The sequence below is a fragment of the Budorcas taxicolor genome, chromosome 2, assembly GCF_023091745.1.
Source record: "Budorcas taxicolor isolate Tak-1 chromosome 2, Takin1.1, whole genome shotgun sequence".
NCBI classification, from domain to species: Eukaryota; Metazoa; Chordata; class Mammalia; order Artiodactyla; family Bovidae; genus Budorcas; species Budorcas taxicolor.
This window is the reverse complement of record NC_068911.1, coordinates 62,194,670-62,215,470: the sequence shown is the minus strand read 5'-3', so window position 1 is coordinate 62,215,470 and position 20,801 is coordinate 62,194,670. Positions and strand designations below refer to the sequence as shown.

At 39.2% G+C, this 20,801-nt stretch overlaps 1 protein-coding gene across 1 annotated transcript in view; it reads right to left on the bottom strand.

Annotated features, from left to right (window-relative positions):
• The window catches only part of CCDC141 (coiled-coil domain containing 141), a 225,827-nt gene that overhangs the window by 162,678 nt on the left and 42,348 nt on the right, over window positions 1-20,801 (bottom strand). The window contains exons 3-4 of the mRNA XM_052635681.1: window positions 5,329-5,520; window positions 1,602-1,710 (exon numbers count right to left, since the gene is read on the bottom strand). Of these exons, the coding sequence (XP_052491641.1) occupies window positions 1,602-1,710; window positions 5,329-5,520 (301 nt within the window). The remainder of the gene's footprint in view (window positions 1-1,601; window positions 1,711-5,328; window positions 5,521-20,801) is intronic.

The window sequence follows — 20,801 nt, the reverse complement described above, 5'->3', positions numbered from 1 at the left end:
AGAACTAACATCCAAAAAAGATGTCCTTTTCATTATAGGGGACTGGAATGCAAAAGTAGGAAGTCAAGAAACACCTGGAGTAACAGGCAAATTTGGCCTTGGAATGCAGAATGAAGCAGGGCAAAGGCTAATAGAGTTTTGCCAAGAGAACACACTGGTCATAGCAAACACTCTCTTCCAACAACATAAGAGAAGACTCTACACATGGACATCACCAGATGGGCAACACTGAAATCACATTGATCATATTCTTTGCAGCCAAAGATGGAGAAACTCTATACAGCCAGCAAAAACAAGACTGGGAGCTGACTGTGGCTCAGATCATAAATTCCTTATTGGCAAATTTAGACTCAAATTGAAGAAAGTAGGGAAAACCACTAGAACGTTCAGGTATGACCTAAATCAAATCCCTCATGATTATACAGTGGAAGTGAGAAATAGATTTAAGGGACTAGATCTGATAGATAGAGTGCCTGATGAAGATTCATGACATTGTACAGGAGACAGGGATCAAGACCATCCCCATGGAAAAGAAATGCAAAAAAGCAAAACGTCTGTCTGGGGAGGCCTTCTATGGGGTTAGAATGAGACAAATGAATTCAGGAAGCCCTCTACTTGTACTCAGATCTATTTGGCAGTAATAATTAGAAGAATCCATTAGGAAGAAAAGAAGTGATTGTTCCTATCTGCTAGCTAATCTGCTTTCACAGAAGAAGATTACAGTAAACAGCTATTCTTCCGCAAATTCCTTCCTTACTTCAGTACTGGCCCAGCCCAAATTGGGGTGGAAAAGGTGTAACACACAAACTGTTGGTTAACAATTAAGCTGTTCTTATAGTTGTTTCAGGGGCAGTTGAAAATAATTTTATATAGTGTTTTATTAGACTTTCATCTGGAAAAAAGTCACTATTTCTTTTAACTGCAATAGTGAAAGAAATTTTCCTTATTAACAGCTGTTATTAAAAAGGTGATCTTCATTTACCGACCCTTAGGAGGCACAGTCACTGAATTCAACCATTTATTTAACCAGGAAATATTTCATGACAATCCACCCAGGGCCGGCACCTCACTAGATGCTGAGGATACAAAGATGAGCAGGGTGGCCTTGGCTCCTCCTCAGGAACTGAGATCCAGCAGGCTGAATAACCGAACTTCCCAGAGGTTCGTCTTCTACCATCCCTTAGCATCATTTACAACTAGTTCTTTCTTGTAGAAGATGACCAAAAATAAAGCTTTCTTTACCCTTACTTGGAACAAGTTGAGGTATTCATAAGCAGATAAATTTAAAATATGCTCTCATGCATGAGCATTCTCATATTCACATCGTGAGAACTCTGAAAAGCTTATGTGAGAGGACTTCCCTGATGGTCCAGTGGCCAAGACTCAGGGCTTCCAACGCAGGGGGCCCAGGTTCCATTCCTGGCAAGGGAACTCTACCCCACATGTCCCAGCTGAGTTCACATGCCACAGCTAAAGATCCTGCATGCTGCAACAAAGATCAAAGATCCCACAGGCTGCAATTCAGACTCGGCGCACACAAAATAAATGAGTAAATAGTAAGGGAAAAAAAAGCTTATGTGAGGAAGACAGGTAGTTCTTGCCTTTGGTATGATGTTCATGAAGTTGAAGGAGTGATTTCAAGGACTCGGCACTCTCAAACTCCTGAGTGTTCTGGAGGAAATCTTCTGCTTGGTCTATTTTAATGGCAAACTACAACAGAAATACAAGGGAAACACATTTGAAAAGACGAAAACCGAAGTGCCACATTTAGTTATGTGCAAATGTTTTCCATGAATTATTGGCCTAGCTGATTGTGTTTGTGTTTCTGGGATGATTTGCGTGTTTATGTGAGCACGTGCTGGCTCACATGTTTGTATGAGGTCTGTGTGCCCATGTAGTCAGTTTGCAAAGTGCCAAGATAAGAATTTTCCTCTGTCTGAATTGCATTTCTTTCATACCTGGAAATACATGTGCATGCTGAAATAAACCCATTTGGTTACTGTTCTAATGTCTATTGAAATTTTCAAGTAAAATTATTGTGTCCCATAAAACAAATACAGCCGCTGTCAACATTCTAAAGCAGTTTCTCAAAGAACAAACAGAATGTTTGTTAACAGAAACCTACAAAAGTTTGTGTAGCCAGTAAACTACATAGTTATTAGTAAATTTAACTTAAAAATCCACTTAAAGAGGTTGAAATACATAGTTGATTTTTTCTTCAATAATTAGATGTAGAATTAAAAAATGTAAGTCTCAGAACATAGTCTAATCCCATCTCTACACTTGATTTTAGGGCTGAAAAGTGATGTCTAATCCTATTTCTTATACAAAGCAAAATACATATATTTGTATTGAAATATATGTGGTCCAAATAGATACATACCAAAGGGTTATATTTATGAGAAGGAATAGGTTAGAGACAGATGAGGAATGGTAAGCTTTTAGATGTATAATTTGTAATTTTGTTTGCATTTTTATCAATGACTTTATGTACTTTTATACAAATAAAAATGAAAGTAGATGCAGTAAAAAAGAAAAATGGAAAATGTCTCTACTTAAAAAAAAAAAAAAAAAAAGGAAACAGCTATTTGACACCCTAAATGGTAAGGAATGTGACCAGCCTCTCTTTTTGTATTTCTCCATAGAGGAAGTATGAAAGGGAGATGCTCAAAGTGATGTCAAGATCCTCAGGGGAATAATCTTAGAAGCAAATTTTAGAAAAGAGCAAAACATCCTCGGTAATGCTAGTACAGTGTATGTGTGTGTTTGTGTGTGTGTGCACGCTCAGTAGCTTTGTCGTGTCTGACTCTCTGGGACCCCACGGACTATAGCCCATGACGTTGCTCTGTCCATGGGATTTCCCAGGCAAGAATACTGGAGTGCATTGCCATTTCCTCCTCCAGGAATCTTCCTGACCCAGGGATGGAACCCACGTCTCTTGTATCTCCTGCATTGGCAGGTGGATTCTTGTACCACCGCATCACCTGGGAAGCCCACAGCATATCCACAGTAGTAGACAAACAACTTTTATCTCAGCATGAAAGTTCACAGGAAACTATTACCATCTATGAGAGCATTCAAATCAACAATTCACCTTTGGATGATGTATAGAATAAACTCACAAAAGAGAAGTATCAGTGAGAAAGACACAAAAGCCTATCACAGTGCCTGTCATCTTTTTCAAGTTTTATCCAAACTCTCGTCTTTGGATTTAGTGATATCTAATATTTTTATGTGACAGTTTAAAGATCTACCGTGTTTGATGATTACAGCAACATAAAATCCAGATATAAATGGCATGGAAAGATGAGAGAGCAATTGCTAAGCACACCCTCTTCTGAAATACAGAGGAGGCTGGCATCATCCTGTTAGAACCAGCAGACAGACATCAGCCAGTGTCAACTGGGGCAGTGTTCCTAAACTGAAGAACAGTGTTTCAGGAGAGAATAACCTATATGATGGTTAAGCTTGTGAGTCTGAAGTCATCTTGTACTAACCATCAACCATGCAATAACAGGTCATTTTGTATTTCTAAAGAAATTCTGCATGCACAGAGTTCACTAAGGGGATCCTATCTATACATCATTCACATCTCTAAATCATTCTAACAGTTGATTACAAGGATATTCTTTGAAGAGAAATTTCAAAGGAAAAACAAAACCCTGGGAGGTGATCTGGGAGGTTTTCCCTGTAGATCATTACCAGAAATTTTGGAGTCACTGTGTAACTTATATCTATATTTCAACTTGTTGTTTGGCATCTTTTTTAAAAAGACAACCCAATAAACAAAGAATGCTTTACTCAGAAAAAGCTTCCCCAATGTTCTAATATTAACCTTTGTCTCAGGGATATTTTCTTTTCCCTACTTTTCTTCTTTTTACAGTCAGTATAGGATGGAAGTGGCAACAGGGGGACACCTTTCAAAGACCCTCTTCTTACTTTTGCTTACACAAGGGGCAGGGAAAATCATGTAGGAGTTTTCCACCAGCTAAGTATGAAGTGGTTCACAAAATTGGAAGGAGGATAATATAAGAAACTTCATCTTTTCACTAGGAATCAGAGTACTGGGCTGAATTATGGGTTGACTTAGGAAGTATAATTCCTTTTATTTCATGTAATATCTGGAAGTCATTTCTCATCATATAGAAAATCAGCTAGTATTAATGCTCCTACACAGTGAGAAACAAATATTGGACTTCATGTTTGAAAAAAGATAACTTCCTATGCTCAGGCAACCTGAATTTCAAGGGAAGTTAATACTTATACCACACCTACTAAGACAAAATGAATCAGATGTATCTGTAATTTGACCCTTGTAGGTGTATTTCACCTGGTTTATTTCTTTTCAGGAAAGAAAATTATCCGTGGGACTTTTTCCCAAAATAATCTGTGAGTTGGACTTCCTTGTCCAAACTGTGAAAAACAAACCTTTAAAGTTACAGTAAGGTTTTTGCTCCTCCTTTTAACTTTTAAACGAGTTCATGAGATTGCCTACCTCAATTTTAGTGTTCTAATACTAATCTCCTTTCTTTCATTATTTTGGATTTAAGTCCTGAATTTTCAGTTTGGAAATATCATATTTTTCAAAGCTAGTGCTTTATCATAATGAAGCAGTGCTCTCACATCAAAATGAATGTACTGCCACTTGACAGAGAAGTTAAAAGGGACATTTCCAATAACTACCTTACACTAAATATAACACCTCCTTTAAACTGTTCTTTGAGTCTCACATTTTGAAATTGGGTTCTTCAAAAAAACTGCAGAATTCAAGAAAAATCATGATCTTCTTAGGTCCAGACTTTTTCCTTCCATATATATTTTAACAAGCTCAAACTATGGAAATTCAACTACAAGCCTTAGAGAGTACTCTGTCATTTGCTATGCTGACAAGTCAAACATTCTATGGACTATTCTGCAGTTGCCTTATCATAAGAAGCAGCAGAAACTGCATCCTCCAACTGTTACTTAACAAGAACATGTTAGATCAGCATTTTCTAGTAATCCTGTAATCAGAGGTAATTGTTTGATTTAGTAATTGCATTATTATTATTTAAAGAGAGAAATATATCAAAATGGCTTATGGGTAAAAATTCCCATTTTTACTTAATATTTGCCAATTTTAATTAACTGCATTTATTTTTGTTTGAAGGTATACATTCAAAGCATTAAAAATTTTATTTTGACAATCAAAATTTAAATGTATATAACTTGGTTATTCTGCTGTTTTAAAAAAAATCTGATCACAATGTCTATTCAGAAAGAAAGGGTTTTCAGGAGTGTCATCCATTTACTCTGAAGTGGAGAAGGGCAAGTTTTTTTTTAACAAACCTCCAAGGCATTTTCAAAAAATTCAGAGGTCAATCTGAGAAGTTCCCTCCTCCTCTCAAGCATGGATACCAGGGCTGCCCATGCTTCACCCAGCGTCTCGGCCATGGCATCATAGACCTGACTCTGATCCTTGTTCTCTTCAGCAGTCCTGTCTGCTTCTTGCAGGAGTTCCCATACTCGATCTTCCAAAGCCTAAGTCCAGGAATAAAAAAAAAGGCAGAGTGTCACGTGTAAGAACTTGGGATCATATTTTAAACACATAGATTTTTGAAATTATATGTCGTTTAGGAAGGCCTGGAAAATCCCATGGATGGAGGAGACTGGTGGGCTGCAGTCCGTGGGGTCACTAAGAGAGGGACACGACTGAGCGACTTCACTTTCACTTTTCACTTTCGTGCATTGGAGAAGGAAATGGCAACACACTCCAGTGTTCCTGCCTGGAGAATCCCAGGGACGGGGGAGCCTGGTGGGCTGCCGTCTCTGGGGTCATACAGAGGCGGACACGACTGATGTGACTTAGCAGCAGCAGCAGCAGCAGAGTATTTATAAACACAAATCGTTGTGCAGGCAGGTAGTATAGCATACAGGAGAGAGCAGTTGAGATGGTAAACGGGGAGCATCGCCAGGCTAAAGGCATCCACATTTGAATGTCGTCGAAACACCATCAGTTCAGTTCAGTGATTTATTTTAAAAACTGCATGATTACATACACAGGGGTACAGAATACTATGCCAACTTCACATTTCACAAAAAGAGAACTAACTGAAACACTTCTAGAAAGCAGTAATCATGAAAAAATATTGTGACAAATAAACCCAGTAAAACTTTTTATTCTAAATAGTTGTTACTGTTAACAAGCTTGTGAAGCTTAATGTAAATGTTAAGAGTAAGTTCTTGAAAGTGAATAGTCATAATGTAAAAATTAGAATATCTGTAACCAAGACTGCCTATTGCTTGAACAAACTGTGGAAGAGGAAGGGCAACATGTGCTTTCATAATTGTCTCATCTGGGGACAGGAGGAGGATCCCACAGATCCTACTCTGTTCTTGATATTGGCACAATTTTAAAATATAATACATTAACAATAACATGAATAAATTCTAAAATGTCAACAGAAAAGGAAACTGAACATGTGATGATGCAAAATACAACGAAGAAAATGAAGTAAATAAGAATACATTTATTAGGATACACAAACCAAAATGATAGGAATATAATTAAATATCAGTTAACACTCAAAACATGAATGCATTAATTTTTTCAATTAAAAGGCAAACAGTATCAGATTAAGGGGGGAAAATTCAACTACTTTATATTTGCTGGAGTCATCCCTCAACTAAAAAGATATAAAATCTTAAAATAAAGAGATGAAATATATTAGCAGAGACAAAAATAAAGGAGAATTAGAAGGAAACGGCAACCCACTCCAGTGTTTTTGCTTGGAGAATCCCAGGGACAGGGGAGCCTGGAGGGCTGCTGTCTATGGGGTCACACAGAGTCAGACACAACTGAAGCGACTTAGCAGCAGCAGCAGCAGCAGCAGCAATGTTAATCTCAGACAAATTAGAAATCAAAACAAAAAATCATTGTGATTAAAAAACAGTACTTTATATTGATAAATTACACACTTCACAGGGGAAATAAGGCACTCATGATGTTTATGACATTAAAATATTTACAGTAGGTATGTGCCTGCATGCTAAGTCGCCTCAGTCATGTCCAACTCTTTGACACCCTATGAACTGTAGCCCGCCAGGCTCCTCTGTCTCTGGGATTCTCCAGGCAAGAATACCAGAGTGGGTGGCCATGCCCTTCTCCAGGGGGTATTCTTGACCCCGGGACTGGATCCACGTCTTTTAACTCTCCTGCTCTGGCAGGTGGGTTCTTTACCACTGGCGCCACCTATACCCAGTCAGACCAAAATGCAGTACAAGTAGAAATAAACAACAAAAGACCAGATGATGAAAGAAATCTCTTAGAAATTTTAAGAAAACACTTTAAAGAAAAATTCCTAGATCAAATAAAGAAAAAGCTATAAATACAGGCTATTTAGAAGAAAAAAATTACAATGAGGCTACTATGTTTAAAACTTAAGATACACAGATATTTTATGCTTAGATGAAATTCATAGCATTAGACAACTTTCTTTTTGAAAAAAAGAAAAAATACATTAAACATTCAAGTCTAAATTATAGAAAAAGACTCCTAAATTAAGACAAAAATTAAAGGGGATTAACTTACTAAATATCAAATCAGAAATTAACAAATGAGAGATACATATAAGAATCAATTTTTTAAAAGGTTGAGTCACTGAAAATCCAAATGAAATATAGAAACATCTGACAGGTGGGATCAGGATGGCAGAGTGGGAAGATCCTGAGCTCATGTCCTCCCACAGACAAACCGATACTACAATTACATATAGAACAACTCATTCTGAGAAACATCTGATGACTAGTATAAACGGCTCTTCCAAAATTAAGGAAAACTTTGAAAACTACATCAAGATGGAGAGAAGTGGCAGAGATGTAATGTAGTCAGTATACATACCACCAGTGCAGGGATCCGCAAGTGGGAAGGGATATCACAGATTCAAAGGTCCTAAGGAGCAAGGGGTTCAAGCCTCATGTTGGGCACCTCAGCCTTTGGTACGAGCACTGCAGGATATGGCTCCCTTAACTGACTTTGAAAACCAGCAGGGCTTCTGTAGAGCTAGAGCACTATACTAAACTGAGACTCTTAGGAGGCTTGTACACTAACTTACTCACTAGAGTCTCAGTGCAGAGGCAAAAGTTTGAAACGTGCCTGTTGCTCTAGCCAGCCTGCCCAAGTTGTCCCGTACGTGCAGTCTATTAATACCTCGGAGATGAAGGAAAGTTATTACCAACCGAGACAGCATATTAAAAAGCAGAGACATTACTTTGCTGACAAAGGTCCATCTATTCAAAGCTATGGTTTTTCCAGTAGTCATGTATGGATGTGAGAGTTGGACCATAAAGAAAGCTGAGTGCCAAAGAATTGATGCTTTTGAACTGTGGTTGGAGAAGACTTCTTGAGAGTTCCTTGGACTGCAAAGAGATCCAATCAGTCCATCCTAAAGGAAATCAGTCCTGAATATTCATTGGAAGGACTGATGCTGAAGTTGAAGCTCCAATACTTTGGCCACCTGATGTGAAGAACTGACTCAATGGAAAAGATCCTGATGTTGGGAAAGATTGAAGGTGGAAGGAGAAGGGGATGACAGAGGAAGAGATGATTGGATGGCATCACTGACTTGATGGGCATGGGTGTGAGCAAGCTCTGGGAGTTGGTGAAGAACACGGAGGCCTGGCGTGCTGCAGTGCATGGGATCACAAAGAGTCGGACATGACTGAACTGAACTGATGCTCCTACTCAAGATCATACCTTCAAGATTGGGAGAAGTAACTGCTTTGTCTAACCCATAGAAACAAACTCAGAAAACCAAACTAAAACGAGGAATTTGTTCCAAATGAAAGAACAAGATAAAACCCAGGGTTTTATCCTAGTGAAAAAAACCCTAATGAAATGGAGATAAGTATTAGGTTGATACACAAGTAATTGTGGTTTCGGACCATGAATTGTAAATCATTTTAACTAGCCTCAAACACATCTTTACTAATCAGAATAGGAACCATTACAATCCACACATTGTTGCTGATGAGAAATAAATTTGTTTACTCTTGTAGCATAAAAATCCATGCTTCAGGATTCGATGAACTCTTGGAAAGCATTTTCTGTCTCCTGTTGGTTGTGGAAACATTTCCCCTGCAAAAAGTTGTTGAGATGCTTGAAGAAGTGGTAGTTTGTTGACAAGAGGTCAGGTGAATATGGTGGATGAGGCGTAACTTTGTAGCCCAATTTGTTCAACTTTTGAAGCTTTGGTTGGGTGATGCGCAGTCAGGTGTTGTGAAGAACTGGGCCCATTCTGTTGACCAACACTAGCTGCAGGCATCGCATTTCTCAGTGCATCTCATCGATTTGCTCAGCATATTTCTCAGATGTAACAGGTTTTGCAGGATTCGGAAAGCTGTGAATCAGACTGTCAGCAGACCACCAAACTGAACATCAGATTCTTTTTTTTTTTTTTTGGTGTAAGCTTGGTTTTAGGAAGTGCTTTGGAGCTTCTTCTCAGTCCAGTCCGAGCTGGACATCGCAGGTTGTCATATAAAACCCACTTTTCAATGCACATCACAATCCAATCAAAAAATAGTTCATTGTTGTGTAGAATAAGAAAAGACAACACTTCAAAACAACAATTTTTTTAAATTTTCTATCAGCTCATGAGGCAACCACTTACCGAACTTTTTCAGCTTTCCAATTTCCTTCAAATGATGAATTAGCACAAAATGGTCAACACTGAGTTCTTCAGCAACTTCTCGTGTAGTTGCAAGAGTATCAGCTTCAATGATGGCTCTTAATTCGTCACTGTCACTTTCTGATGGCCAGCCACCGCATTTCTTATCTCAAGGCTATTGTCTCCTTTGCAAAACTTCTTAAATCACCACTGCACTGTATGTTCATTAGCAGTTCCTGCATCAAATGCGTTATTGATGTTGCACGTTATCTCTGCTGCTTTACAACCCATTTTGTACTTGAATAAAAAAAAGCACTCAAATTTGTTTTTTGTCTAATATCATTTCTATAGTCTAAAATAAAGTAAACAGGAAGTAATGTCACTAGCAAAAAAACAAAGTGAGAAATGAGCATTTAAAATGATGTATAACATAACCAGACTTCCCTGGTGGTGCAGACGGTAAAGCGTCGGTCTACAGTGCGGGAGACCCGCGTTTGATCCCTGAGTTGGGAAGATCCCCTGGAGAAGGAAATGGCAATCCACTCCAGGACTATTGCCTGGAAAATCCCATGGACAGAGGAGCCTGGTAGGCTACAGTCCACGGGGTCGCAGAGTCAGACACGATTGAGCGACTTCACTATATTCACTATATTACATAACCACACTTAAGAATGTATTCCAGTATGAAAGGGCAAAGTTTAACAATGTAAAACTGCAATTACTTTTGCACCAATCTAATTGCCTGATAAAAAGTACAAAGTGAAACTGTTAGTTGCTCAGTCATGTCTGACTCCTTGCGACCCCAGGGATTGTAACCTGCCAGACTCCTCAATCCATGGAATTCTCCAGGCAAGAATACTGGAGGGGTTTGCCATTTCCTTCTCCAGGGGATCTTCCCAACTCAGGGATAGAACCCACGTCTCCGGTGTCTCCTGCATTGGCAGGTGGATCCTTTAATGTCTGAGCCACTGGAGAAGCCCAAATAGTCCAAAGCAACAGTCATAAAGTCACATACCAAACTCAGAAGAAGAATGGAGGAACACAATAAGAATTCCAACAGAGGTAAGAAATATAAAAAGAACCAATCAACATAAAACAGATATAAATTGAAATAAAGACACGTGTATTGAAAGAGACACAGAATTGAAAGAGACACGTGTACCCCAATGTTCATCGCAGCACTGTTTATAATAGCCAGGACATGGAAGCAACCTAGATGTCCATCAGCAGATGAATGGATAAGAAAGTGGTGGTACATATACACAATGGAGTATTACTCAGCCATTAAAAAGAATACATTTGAATCAGTTCTAATGAGGTGGATTAAACTGGAGCCAATTATACAGAGTGAAGTAAACCAGAAAGAAAAACACCAATACAGTATACTAACACATATATATGGAATTTAGAAAGATGGTAATGATAACCGTGTATGCAAGACAGCAAAAGAGACACAGATGTAAAGAACAGACTTTCGGACTCTGTGGGAGAGGGAGAGGGTGGGATGATTTGGGAGAATGGCATTGAAACATGTATACTATCATGTAAGAAACAAATCGCCAGTCTATGTTCGATACAGGATACAGGATGCTTGGGGCTGGTGCACTGGGGTGACCCAGAGAGATGATATGGGGAGGGAGGTGGGAGGGGGTTCAGGGTTGGGAACTCATGTACACCTGTGGTGGATTCATGTCAATATATGGCAAAAACCAATACAGTATTGTAAAGTAAAAAAATAAAAAAAAAATTTTTTTAAGGCAAAAAAAACCACCCAGATATAAAAAGAGCTAAAGAATACAATAATTGAAATAATATACTAGAGGGAATAAAGTACAGATTAGGTGATGCAAAAGAACACATACCCAATCTGAAAGACAAAGTAGTGGAAATCAGAACAACAATGATAGTTTAAGAAAGCTCTGGGACAAATTGAGAGTATAAACACTTGCATTACAGGCGTCCCAGGACAAAGAGAGAAAGGGGCATGTTGTTGCAAATGGCTACATTTCATTCTCTTTTATGGGTGAGTAATATTCCATTGTAAATATACACCACATCTTCTTTATCCATTCATCTGTTGATGGACACTTAGGCTGATTTCAATTCTTGACTATTGTAAATAATGCTGCTGATAAACATTGGGGTTGCTTGTTACCCTAGCATAGCCAGGTAGATTCACAAATGTAAAATTATTTGTTATGCATTAGACATTCAAGGGTCTCTCATACTTAATAAAGAAAGACAATAAAATTCATAATGCAACAAAGAGCCAGACAATTTCATACTTAATTCAAAACTTCCCTCAGGTAGAGTGGGTTGAACATGCCAATGAACTAACTCTTCAGAGACATCTATTGAACACTTGCCCACTCCACCCTCTTTGGTATTTAGGCTAACCACACATATGATTGCCTAAATTGCCAGGACAGTTAGATCAAACGTGTGCACTTTCTTAGTTTCCTCCTTATGTGACAAGGGCTGGCTAATTTTATATTGTCTATGTTCTCTCCATTTTATATATTTTACCATTAAAATGGAATAACTTGGCCTCAATTTTTACTTATGATGGCTCAAGACTTAAATTAGAAGTTTTAAATTCTAAGATACTGCAATCATATGACAAAGGCTGAATCATATGACAAAGAACTGAAAGCAGAAAAACTTGACAGTCTCATGACAGAGATGCAGAAGGGAATAAGAAATAATGAGCAATAAACTCATTCTAGAGCAAAGCAAGTGAACGCTTAGACTTTCAGTGATATTTCTCAGGTTTGACAAGATGGTGGTAAGATGAATCTGAAAGTTGGCTACTTCTCTATCAAATAGGGTTGCCTTTGGAAGTATATTTAGCCTTATCAAATACATTTAGGTTTCTCTTAATACGGTTCTTTTCCTACTGACGTGACACTTTGTAAACAAATAATACAGGAGTTTTGGGGACAGGCAACTTGAAGGACTACAGTTCTGGTTTTCTATATTTCCTTGGGATTTTCCCATGACCTCCAGTATGAACTATAAAACGTTTGATTCACTGTAATCCCAAGGCTGGAAAATTCTTGCAGAACTTTCTGGGTTTAATTTGGTAAAAATTACACTTGGTATTTTTCCAAGGAAGCCAGTTGACATCTGTCTTGAAGATTTGTAGAAAACTATCTGCTCCAAATGCTCTTGGAATTCAGATCACTCTTGGGGTGCTGGGATCAAGGCCAGGTACAATTAATGTCCCCCCATCAAACACCATCGGAAATAACGGACGAGACAGGGATTTCAACAGAGTGAACTAGGCAGGATTCATAGAATAGAGACGTTTCTAAACCAATCTAAAATCTAAGATAATAACCAGTTGGGGTTTATTTCTGGGATATTCCTGGAACGGAGGCTGATCTGTACACAAGGCAAAATTCCACCATACAGGTGCTTGATGTATAGTACTTGGATCTCTGTGATACTTCTTCCCCAACCTTGGTAAAAAGTGTTAGGAAGCACACTCATTTCTTACTGTTCTATTTTAATCCTGAGTCCTCAAGAAGACTACCTCTTTCTTCCCTCAAGGAATAGGATCTATCAGTTTGGTAGCCTGAAACACAAAGGCAAATAAAGTTCTACTGCAGAGGGCTAGAGGTCATACTACCCATGTATGTTAATGATGATTTCAAATCTGTGAAACAGACACAAGAGATCTGAGTTCTATCTCGCTCATGTTTACAGCTCCAGTACCAGTCATGTTAAGGCATTTCTAATTGTCATCATGTGTTTGTGTGATTTATGGGGGAGGAGTTCAGTGAAGAACTGTCCTCCCAGATAATAATCTTACTGAAAAACACTGAATGCCTTACACAAATGTTTGTGATGGAATGTATGAGAGGTCTACGAGGTTTCATTTACCTTCTCTTGAAAATCATTTCTTTATTTCACAGGCTGTTAGAGAGTTTAGAGGCCACTTATAAAATTTGACATCAGCCTTAGGAAGTGTCTCACAAAACTGAAACACAGACCCACTCTAGACCAACAGGGCTCCTTTAGTTTAGGAGCAAAACCTGCCATAGTTTTTGGAAAAATACTTTTCTTAGATGGTCCCAAATTTTGCCTCCTCATTTCCCAGAGTGCCACAGATCCCAGATTTCCCATAGTTGTCAAGAAGACTCTTGATGCCACCCTGCAAGCCTATGTCTCTTATCCCTTATATACACTGGAAGAGTTCTTTCAAACTGTTCATAGGATTAACGTATCATGAAAATTAAAACCAGGTAACCTTGAGGGGTATAACTCTGAACACCTGAAGTGAGCCCACCTTCACCCCATCTCTTCAAATGGCCTCTCTCAACTGTGGGAGACACAGGTTCGATCCCTAGGTCGGGAAGATCCCCTGGAGAAGGAAACGGCAATCCACTCCTGTATTCTTGCCTGGGAAATCCCATGGACTGAAGAGTCTGGCGGACTACAGCAAATTGGATAGCAAAGAGTCAGACATGACTGGGTGGTTATGCATGCAGTTGCTGTTGGCTCTAGAGGGACTTCTTACCTAATTGAAGGGAAGCTGCTCTTCCAGGTTGAAGACTATCAAAAGCCGTAAGGTCAAAAGATATATTAGTATCGGAAAACATACCTAAAGGGGGAGAAATCTCATTTTTGCATGTCTTATTTTTTTAGCACAGTAAAAATACTGCAGTGCAAATAATAAAATTTGTATAGTGTTTTACAGTTTAAATGTTTATATATTATCCCCACAGCACTTAAAATATCCTCAGTCAACAGGAATCTATAGCAAGTTATTTCACTTGAATAGAAAGGGGCTCTTTATCCTCCATTACAGCTAAAATCAGTCACTTGTTCAAACACAATACAATCATATTTTCAACGACTCCTTGGATTCAGAGCAGATAATACCTAATGGAACCTGATGTTATTCAAGAGCATATTTACTCATCCACTTTCTCAACCATTCATCAAGAATTTTTCAAGCATCTCTTAATCAAATGATACAAACTGTACTAATATATCTGAAAATTGAGGAGACAAGCATCTAGTTTGGATTGTATTGTTTTCCTTTCTTTGATGCTTCAGCTTTTTCTTAATCCTCATTTACTTCTCAATTCTCTTCTGAATAGCTTCTATTCCCACCATGCCAGTGAAATATTTTTGTATAGATCCACAATGACCTTACATTTGTCAAGGCTAAATAATCTTCATTTAATCATTTGTTTGTGATTAATACTGCTATGTGCTCCTTAAAATTTTTTTTCTTCCATCAACTACAAGTATACTTTGATTTTCCTTCTGTGCTTTGGCACTCTTTTACAGGCTCACTTTCTCTGCCTAATTTTTAAATGTCTAGGTGTCTGTTGTGCTTCCCTGCTGGCTTAGACAGTAAAGAATCTGCCTACAATGCATGAGACCCAGGTTCGACCCCTGGGTTGGGAAGATCCCCTGGAGAAGAGAATGGCAATCCACTCCAGTATTCTTGCCTTGAGAATTCCATGGATAGAGGAGCCTGGTGGGCTACAGTCCATGGGGTTGCAAAGAGTTGGACACGCCTGAGTGACTAACACTCTAACTTTCACTCTCGGGTGTCTATTAGGGGAGGTCATTGAAAGGACATGACCTGGTGGTTGACCTGTAAGCTGGGTCCAGGCAATTAGAGGCTCCTCACTCCCTGCTCTATGTTTAGTAGGTTTACATTCCTGGCTTCCAGAAGTTGCCCCCACAGACACAGCTTTGAGACAGTGATGTGGTGTTGAGACTATCTGGATGGAACACATAATGGAACACAGTGAAAGACTCTATACGAACTTTTAAGATTTGGCAGACAGGGGTGTGGCTGCCCAGGACAAGCCTCCTAAATAAGTTCTCTTGGTTGTTAAACCTACCACCGGCCACCTGGAGCGGTCCATCTCTTTGTTTCTCCCTGCCCTCCACACAGGGGATCAGCTTCCGATTACATCCAGGTAGCTTCCTAGGTTGTGGAGCCACAGTGCTCCAGGAAACCACAGTCTTTGCTCATTTCTTCTCACTCAACAAGTAGGTGTCAGTGGTAGGACGAGGGAGCTTATAATAAATTCACTTGTGTGACTTTTTTCAAACTATATTCAACTTCTTCACAAAATTTTAATGTGGTCTCAAGGGCAAGTGACCCCAGAGTCTGAATGGACTATCACAATGAGCCACTAGTACTGATTAGACTGTGTTTCTACATAATCCATGAGGGAAGGAGGGGAAGAGAAAAAGAAAATTATTATTTAACACTTCTTTCCAAGTGAGTGCCTAAGTTCTTATTACTACAATCACTGTCTATGTAATTGGTTTCTCCTGATTTTTAAACTGTATTGAAAAATTGCCCACAAACACCCAACAGCGCTCTCATATTCAAGACATCTAAAACTGATCATGCCATCTTCTCAACCAAATCTCCCACTCACCTGGCTTTCAGGGGCAGAAACATGGAGGACAACTTTTATTCCTCTCTCCCCCATATCTCCTTCAATTCCAAGATCTAATTAGTCGACATCCTATATTTCATTCAAACTTTCTCCTTCCTCTGTTTCCACTCCCCAGCCCGCCGCCTTACCCTGGTTTAGTCTCTCACTTCTCACATGGATTCCTACAATGGCCTCTCAACTTGTCTTCCTGCCTCCCAGCTCACCCTTACCCAATCCATTCTCTGCCCTGATGCCATGTAGGTCTTTCTAAATCAGAAATACGACCACTTCCTTTAGCAACTTATCAATCTTTCAACGGCTTTCAAATGACTTTAAGATAAAAATGCAAACTGTAAGCACAGCAAGTAAGACCCTCAGTGCCTGATTCTCTTTCTGATCTTCTCTCTGCTCACTTTCACTGCTCTCCAGCCTTCTGACAGTCTTGTGGTTCCCTAACTTTCCCACAGCTTAACCTCCCAGTCTCAGCCCAGAACACTTTTCCTTGTTGCCACCCCTCTTCTCTCTCTCTCCTGTGACTCACCGTACTTGAGAAATTCTTCATCATCCTTCAACACACTGTTTAGTTTTGACTCTTTCAGCAACTTTTTCCTCACCCTCAGCCTCCATGAATCTGAGACATTTACCCCTTTAGAGTGCTTTCCACTATTACAGCAATTATTATAGTGAATTTTCTTTTTTACTTTTCTGATGATCAAAAATGTCATTTCATATTAAAAATGAGTAAAAATATTTTTTAAATCATTAAAAAAATAACCTATAATCCCACTACCCAGAGATAACCACCATTAATATTCTTATGGTTTTGCCTACATACAAACACACATACACACACACTTAAAGTCACATAGTATAGATCAGAGATCAGAAAACTATGGCCCACAGTCCAAATCCAGCCTGCCATCTGTTTTCATGTGGTCTGCAAGCTATGAACAGGCTTTATATTTTTTAAATGGTTGAAAATGAAAAATTTAAAACTACTATTGATATTTCCTGACACACCAAAACTATACAAAATTCAAATTTCAATGTCCATAAATAAATTTTTATTGACAAACAACATGCCCAATTGTTTATGCACTGTCTGTGGCTGTTTTCACATTAAAATAGCAGAGTTTTATCAATTTCAACTCTCAAATTCACATGACCCACAAAGTCTAAAATATTAACCAATGTGACCTATTACTGGAAAATGTTTGCTCACCTCTGATGTAGAAAGTTATGTGTTGTTTTTCTGCTTAACATTATGAGTTCTTTCAATATTTTCTATATTTATAATGTTTTGTTGTTTTTGTTGTTCAGTTGCTCAGTCATGTCCAACTCTGTGACCCCATGGACTGCAGCATGCCAGGCTCCCCTGCCCTTCACCATCTCGAGTTTGCTCAAATTCATGTCTATTGAGCTGGTGATGCCATCCAACCATTTCATCCTCTGTCTTCCCCTTCTCCTCCTGCCTTCAATTTTACCCATCATCAGGATCTTTTCTAATGAGTTGGCTCTTTCCGTCAGGTGGCCAAAGTATTGGAGCAAAGTATTATTATGTTTAGTCGTTGTCTAATAGCATCTGGTCCCATCACTTCATGGGAAATAGATGGGGAAACAGTGGAAACAGTGGCTGACTTTATTTTTGGGGCTCCAAAATCACTGCAGATGGTGACTGCAGCCATGAAATTGAAAGATACTTGCTCCTTGGAAGAAAAGTTATGACCAACTTAGATAGCATATTCAAAAGCAGAGACATTACTTTGTTGACTAAGGTCTGTCTAGTCAAGGCTATGGTTTTTCCAGTGGTCATGTATGGATGTGAGGGTTGGACTGTGAAGAAGGCTGAGTGCCGAAGAATTGATGCTTTTGAACTGGGGTGTTGGAGAAGACTCTTGAGAGTCCCTTGGACTGCAAGGAGATCCAACCAGTCCATTCTGAAGGAGATCAGCCCTGGGATTTCTTTGGAAGGAATGATTATAAAGCTGAAACTCCAGTACTTTGGCCACCTCATGCGAAGAATTGACTCATTGGAAAAGACTCTGATGCTGGGAGGGATTGGGAGCAAGAGGAGAAGGGGACGACAGAGAATGAGATGGCTGGATGGCATCACTGACTCAATGGACGTGAGTTTGAGTGAACACCGGATGGACAGGGAGGCTTGGCGTGCCGCGATTCATGGGGTTGCAAAGAGTCGGACACGACTGAGCGACTGAACTGAACTGAACTGAACTGAATACCCATTAGTAGGGTGCCATAACTTAAGTATCCTCCTATTGTTAAATATTAAACCTTGCCTCCATTTTTAACTATTGTAAAATATATCAGGCTGAGTCAGTTCTAACAATCTTCATTTCATTTGACTTCTTAATCCTTTCACATAAATCTTTGTGGCTCTTTCTTAGTCCCCAAAAATAAATTCCTAAGAGTGGAATGATTGGGTTAAAGGTTATCCCACTTTTTCAATGCTCTTGATTCAATTGCTAAAGTTGTTCTCTAAAAAGTTTGTACCTACTGACTAGCACCATTACAATATATAATGACTGTCTTTCTATATATCTGACTTCCCACTAAGCCTTGAGGACAGTGACTTTTTAAACTCTCAGAAGGCAATGGTATCCCACTGCAGCACTCTTGCCTGGAAAATCCCATGGACAGAGGAGCCTGGTGGGCTGCAGTCCATGAGGTTTCTAAGAGTCAGACACGACTGAGCAAGTTCACTTTCACTTTTCACTTTCATGAATTGGAGAAGGAAATGGCAACCCACTCCAGTGTTCTTGCCTGGAGAAACCCAGGGATGGGGGAGCCTGGTGGGCTGCCGTCTATGGGGTTGCAGAGTTGAACATGATTGAAGCGACTTAGCAGTAGCAGCAGCATACAGCAGAGTACAAGATTCATAGGAAGCACACAGTGGATGTGTGAGGAATGTGTAGCCAGTCCCATTTCCAGTATAGCAGAGCAGTGTTTCTCAATCTTGAGAACTCAGAACTCAAAAAAACAAGTTTGTGCACTCCCAGTTTGAAAAACCACTTAAAAAAAAAAAAAGTCAAACTACTCCTTCAGAGATACCACACGAAAAATACAAGTGTAAGCTCTGAAATTTAGCAACTTAAATATCTTAAGATCATCCCATTAAAAACTTGTAATAACCCAGGTTCACGTGGATCTCTGAGAATGTGTCTCTGAAGTCCTCGGGATCTGAGAGGCACGATTTGAGAAAAAATGAGACAGAGGACGTAGGATGATGAGCGGGGCCTTGGGGGAGGCACCTCGCTGTCAAATGTGTAGCTGCAGTGACACCAAACTGCCCCAGAGATGCTCCCTGCTGACAAGCTGTGTGATCAATACCTTCCAACCAGCAAGAAACCACTTCTGCCCACTCAGTCTTGTGGTGGTACCACTTGGGGAAGGTAAAACGTGGGTAAAGCTTCAAGTGGGAAAAAACCATAGGATTGAACCAAAAGGATTGGAGGAGTATGTTTAAAAAGGGGAGAGATGTGCTGGATAACAAAACACCTGGAAATTAGGAAACCTCAAGAATAGAGGCAGATGTGGCAGGGTTAACAGAGTCCAGAGATGAAGTCTTCCCAGAGTTTGATGCAGGAAGGTTGAAGGTTAAGGACAGGGTAATGGATGGTGTGAAGCTCCTAGGAAGCATCAACAACACATCAAACTGATATGTTTCACAAACATAAAGAGTACTTGATATTATTCTTGTGGAGTCACAATGGCTATGAAGTATATGCTGCCAGGAAACATAAGTGAAAGTTGATCAATTACTCCGATAATTTCATTGATGCATTTAGTCAATCTGGAAAATGAGATGAAGATTTTTTTGCTCAGTGCTTGCTTCTGGAATAATTATTTCAACTGTCTATTTTAACATTTCTTGATGAAATTTAAAAATTTACTTCTTACAGGAGGAAACAAGGTTTACGCATGAAGAAAATTTTGAGGTACTACCCTGCCTTTCGGAGAAGGCAATGGCACCCCACTCTAGCGCTCTTGCCTGGAAAATCCCATGAACGGAGGAGCCTGGTAGGCTGCCGTCTATGGGGTCACACAGAGTCAGACACAACTGAAGTGGCTTAATAGCAGTAGCAATCCTGCCTTTCAGGCTCAAAAATGATGTTTTTCTCATCAACAAAAATTCATAAAATTGAAGTGTTATTACACTGGTGGTGATGTACTGGCCACAGTACACAATAATAATGTTTCCTTTGTGATGCAAGGTATGCAGTATAACATAGTGAATTAAGACACAGAAGCTGCAGTCCACATGTTAGATCCACTTTAGCAGCTCTGAACATTTTATGAGCTAATTTTTCTCATTAAGTCTTGGCCTATTGTAAAATGGGAACAACAATACCACCTACCTTTTAAGGTTTTATGAAGATTGACCAAAGTAATCCATGGAAGCTCTTAGTACAGTGCCTGGTATATAGTAAGCATTCAATAAATGTCTGAAATGAGTCTGAAATCCATGTTTAAGAATGGAATGTTGCATTCTGGGATTTGCAGTTTCTGTTGGCTGAAGGCAATATGAATGACTAGAAAGCAAACATTCAATAAATGTGAGCTATTATTTTAGTTACATTACTAGTATAATTTTTGCATACTTATAAAAACATTGGATGGAGAATATACTGAGGTCCCTGCAGGAATAAACAAAATGACTTCAAACCTTTAATAGAAAATGATTTCCGATTAGAAGTGCCTACATGAATGCCAATCACTATAG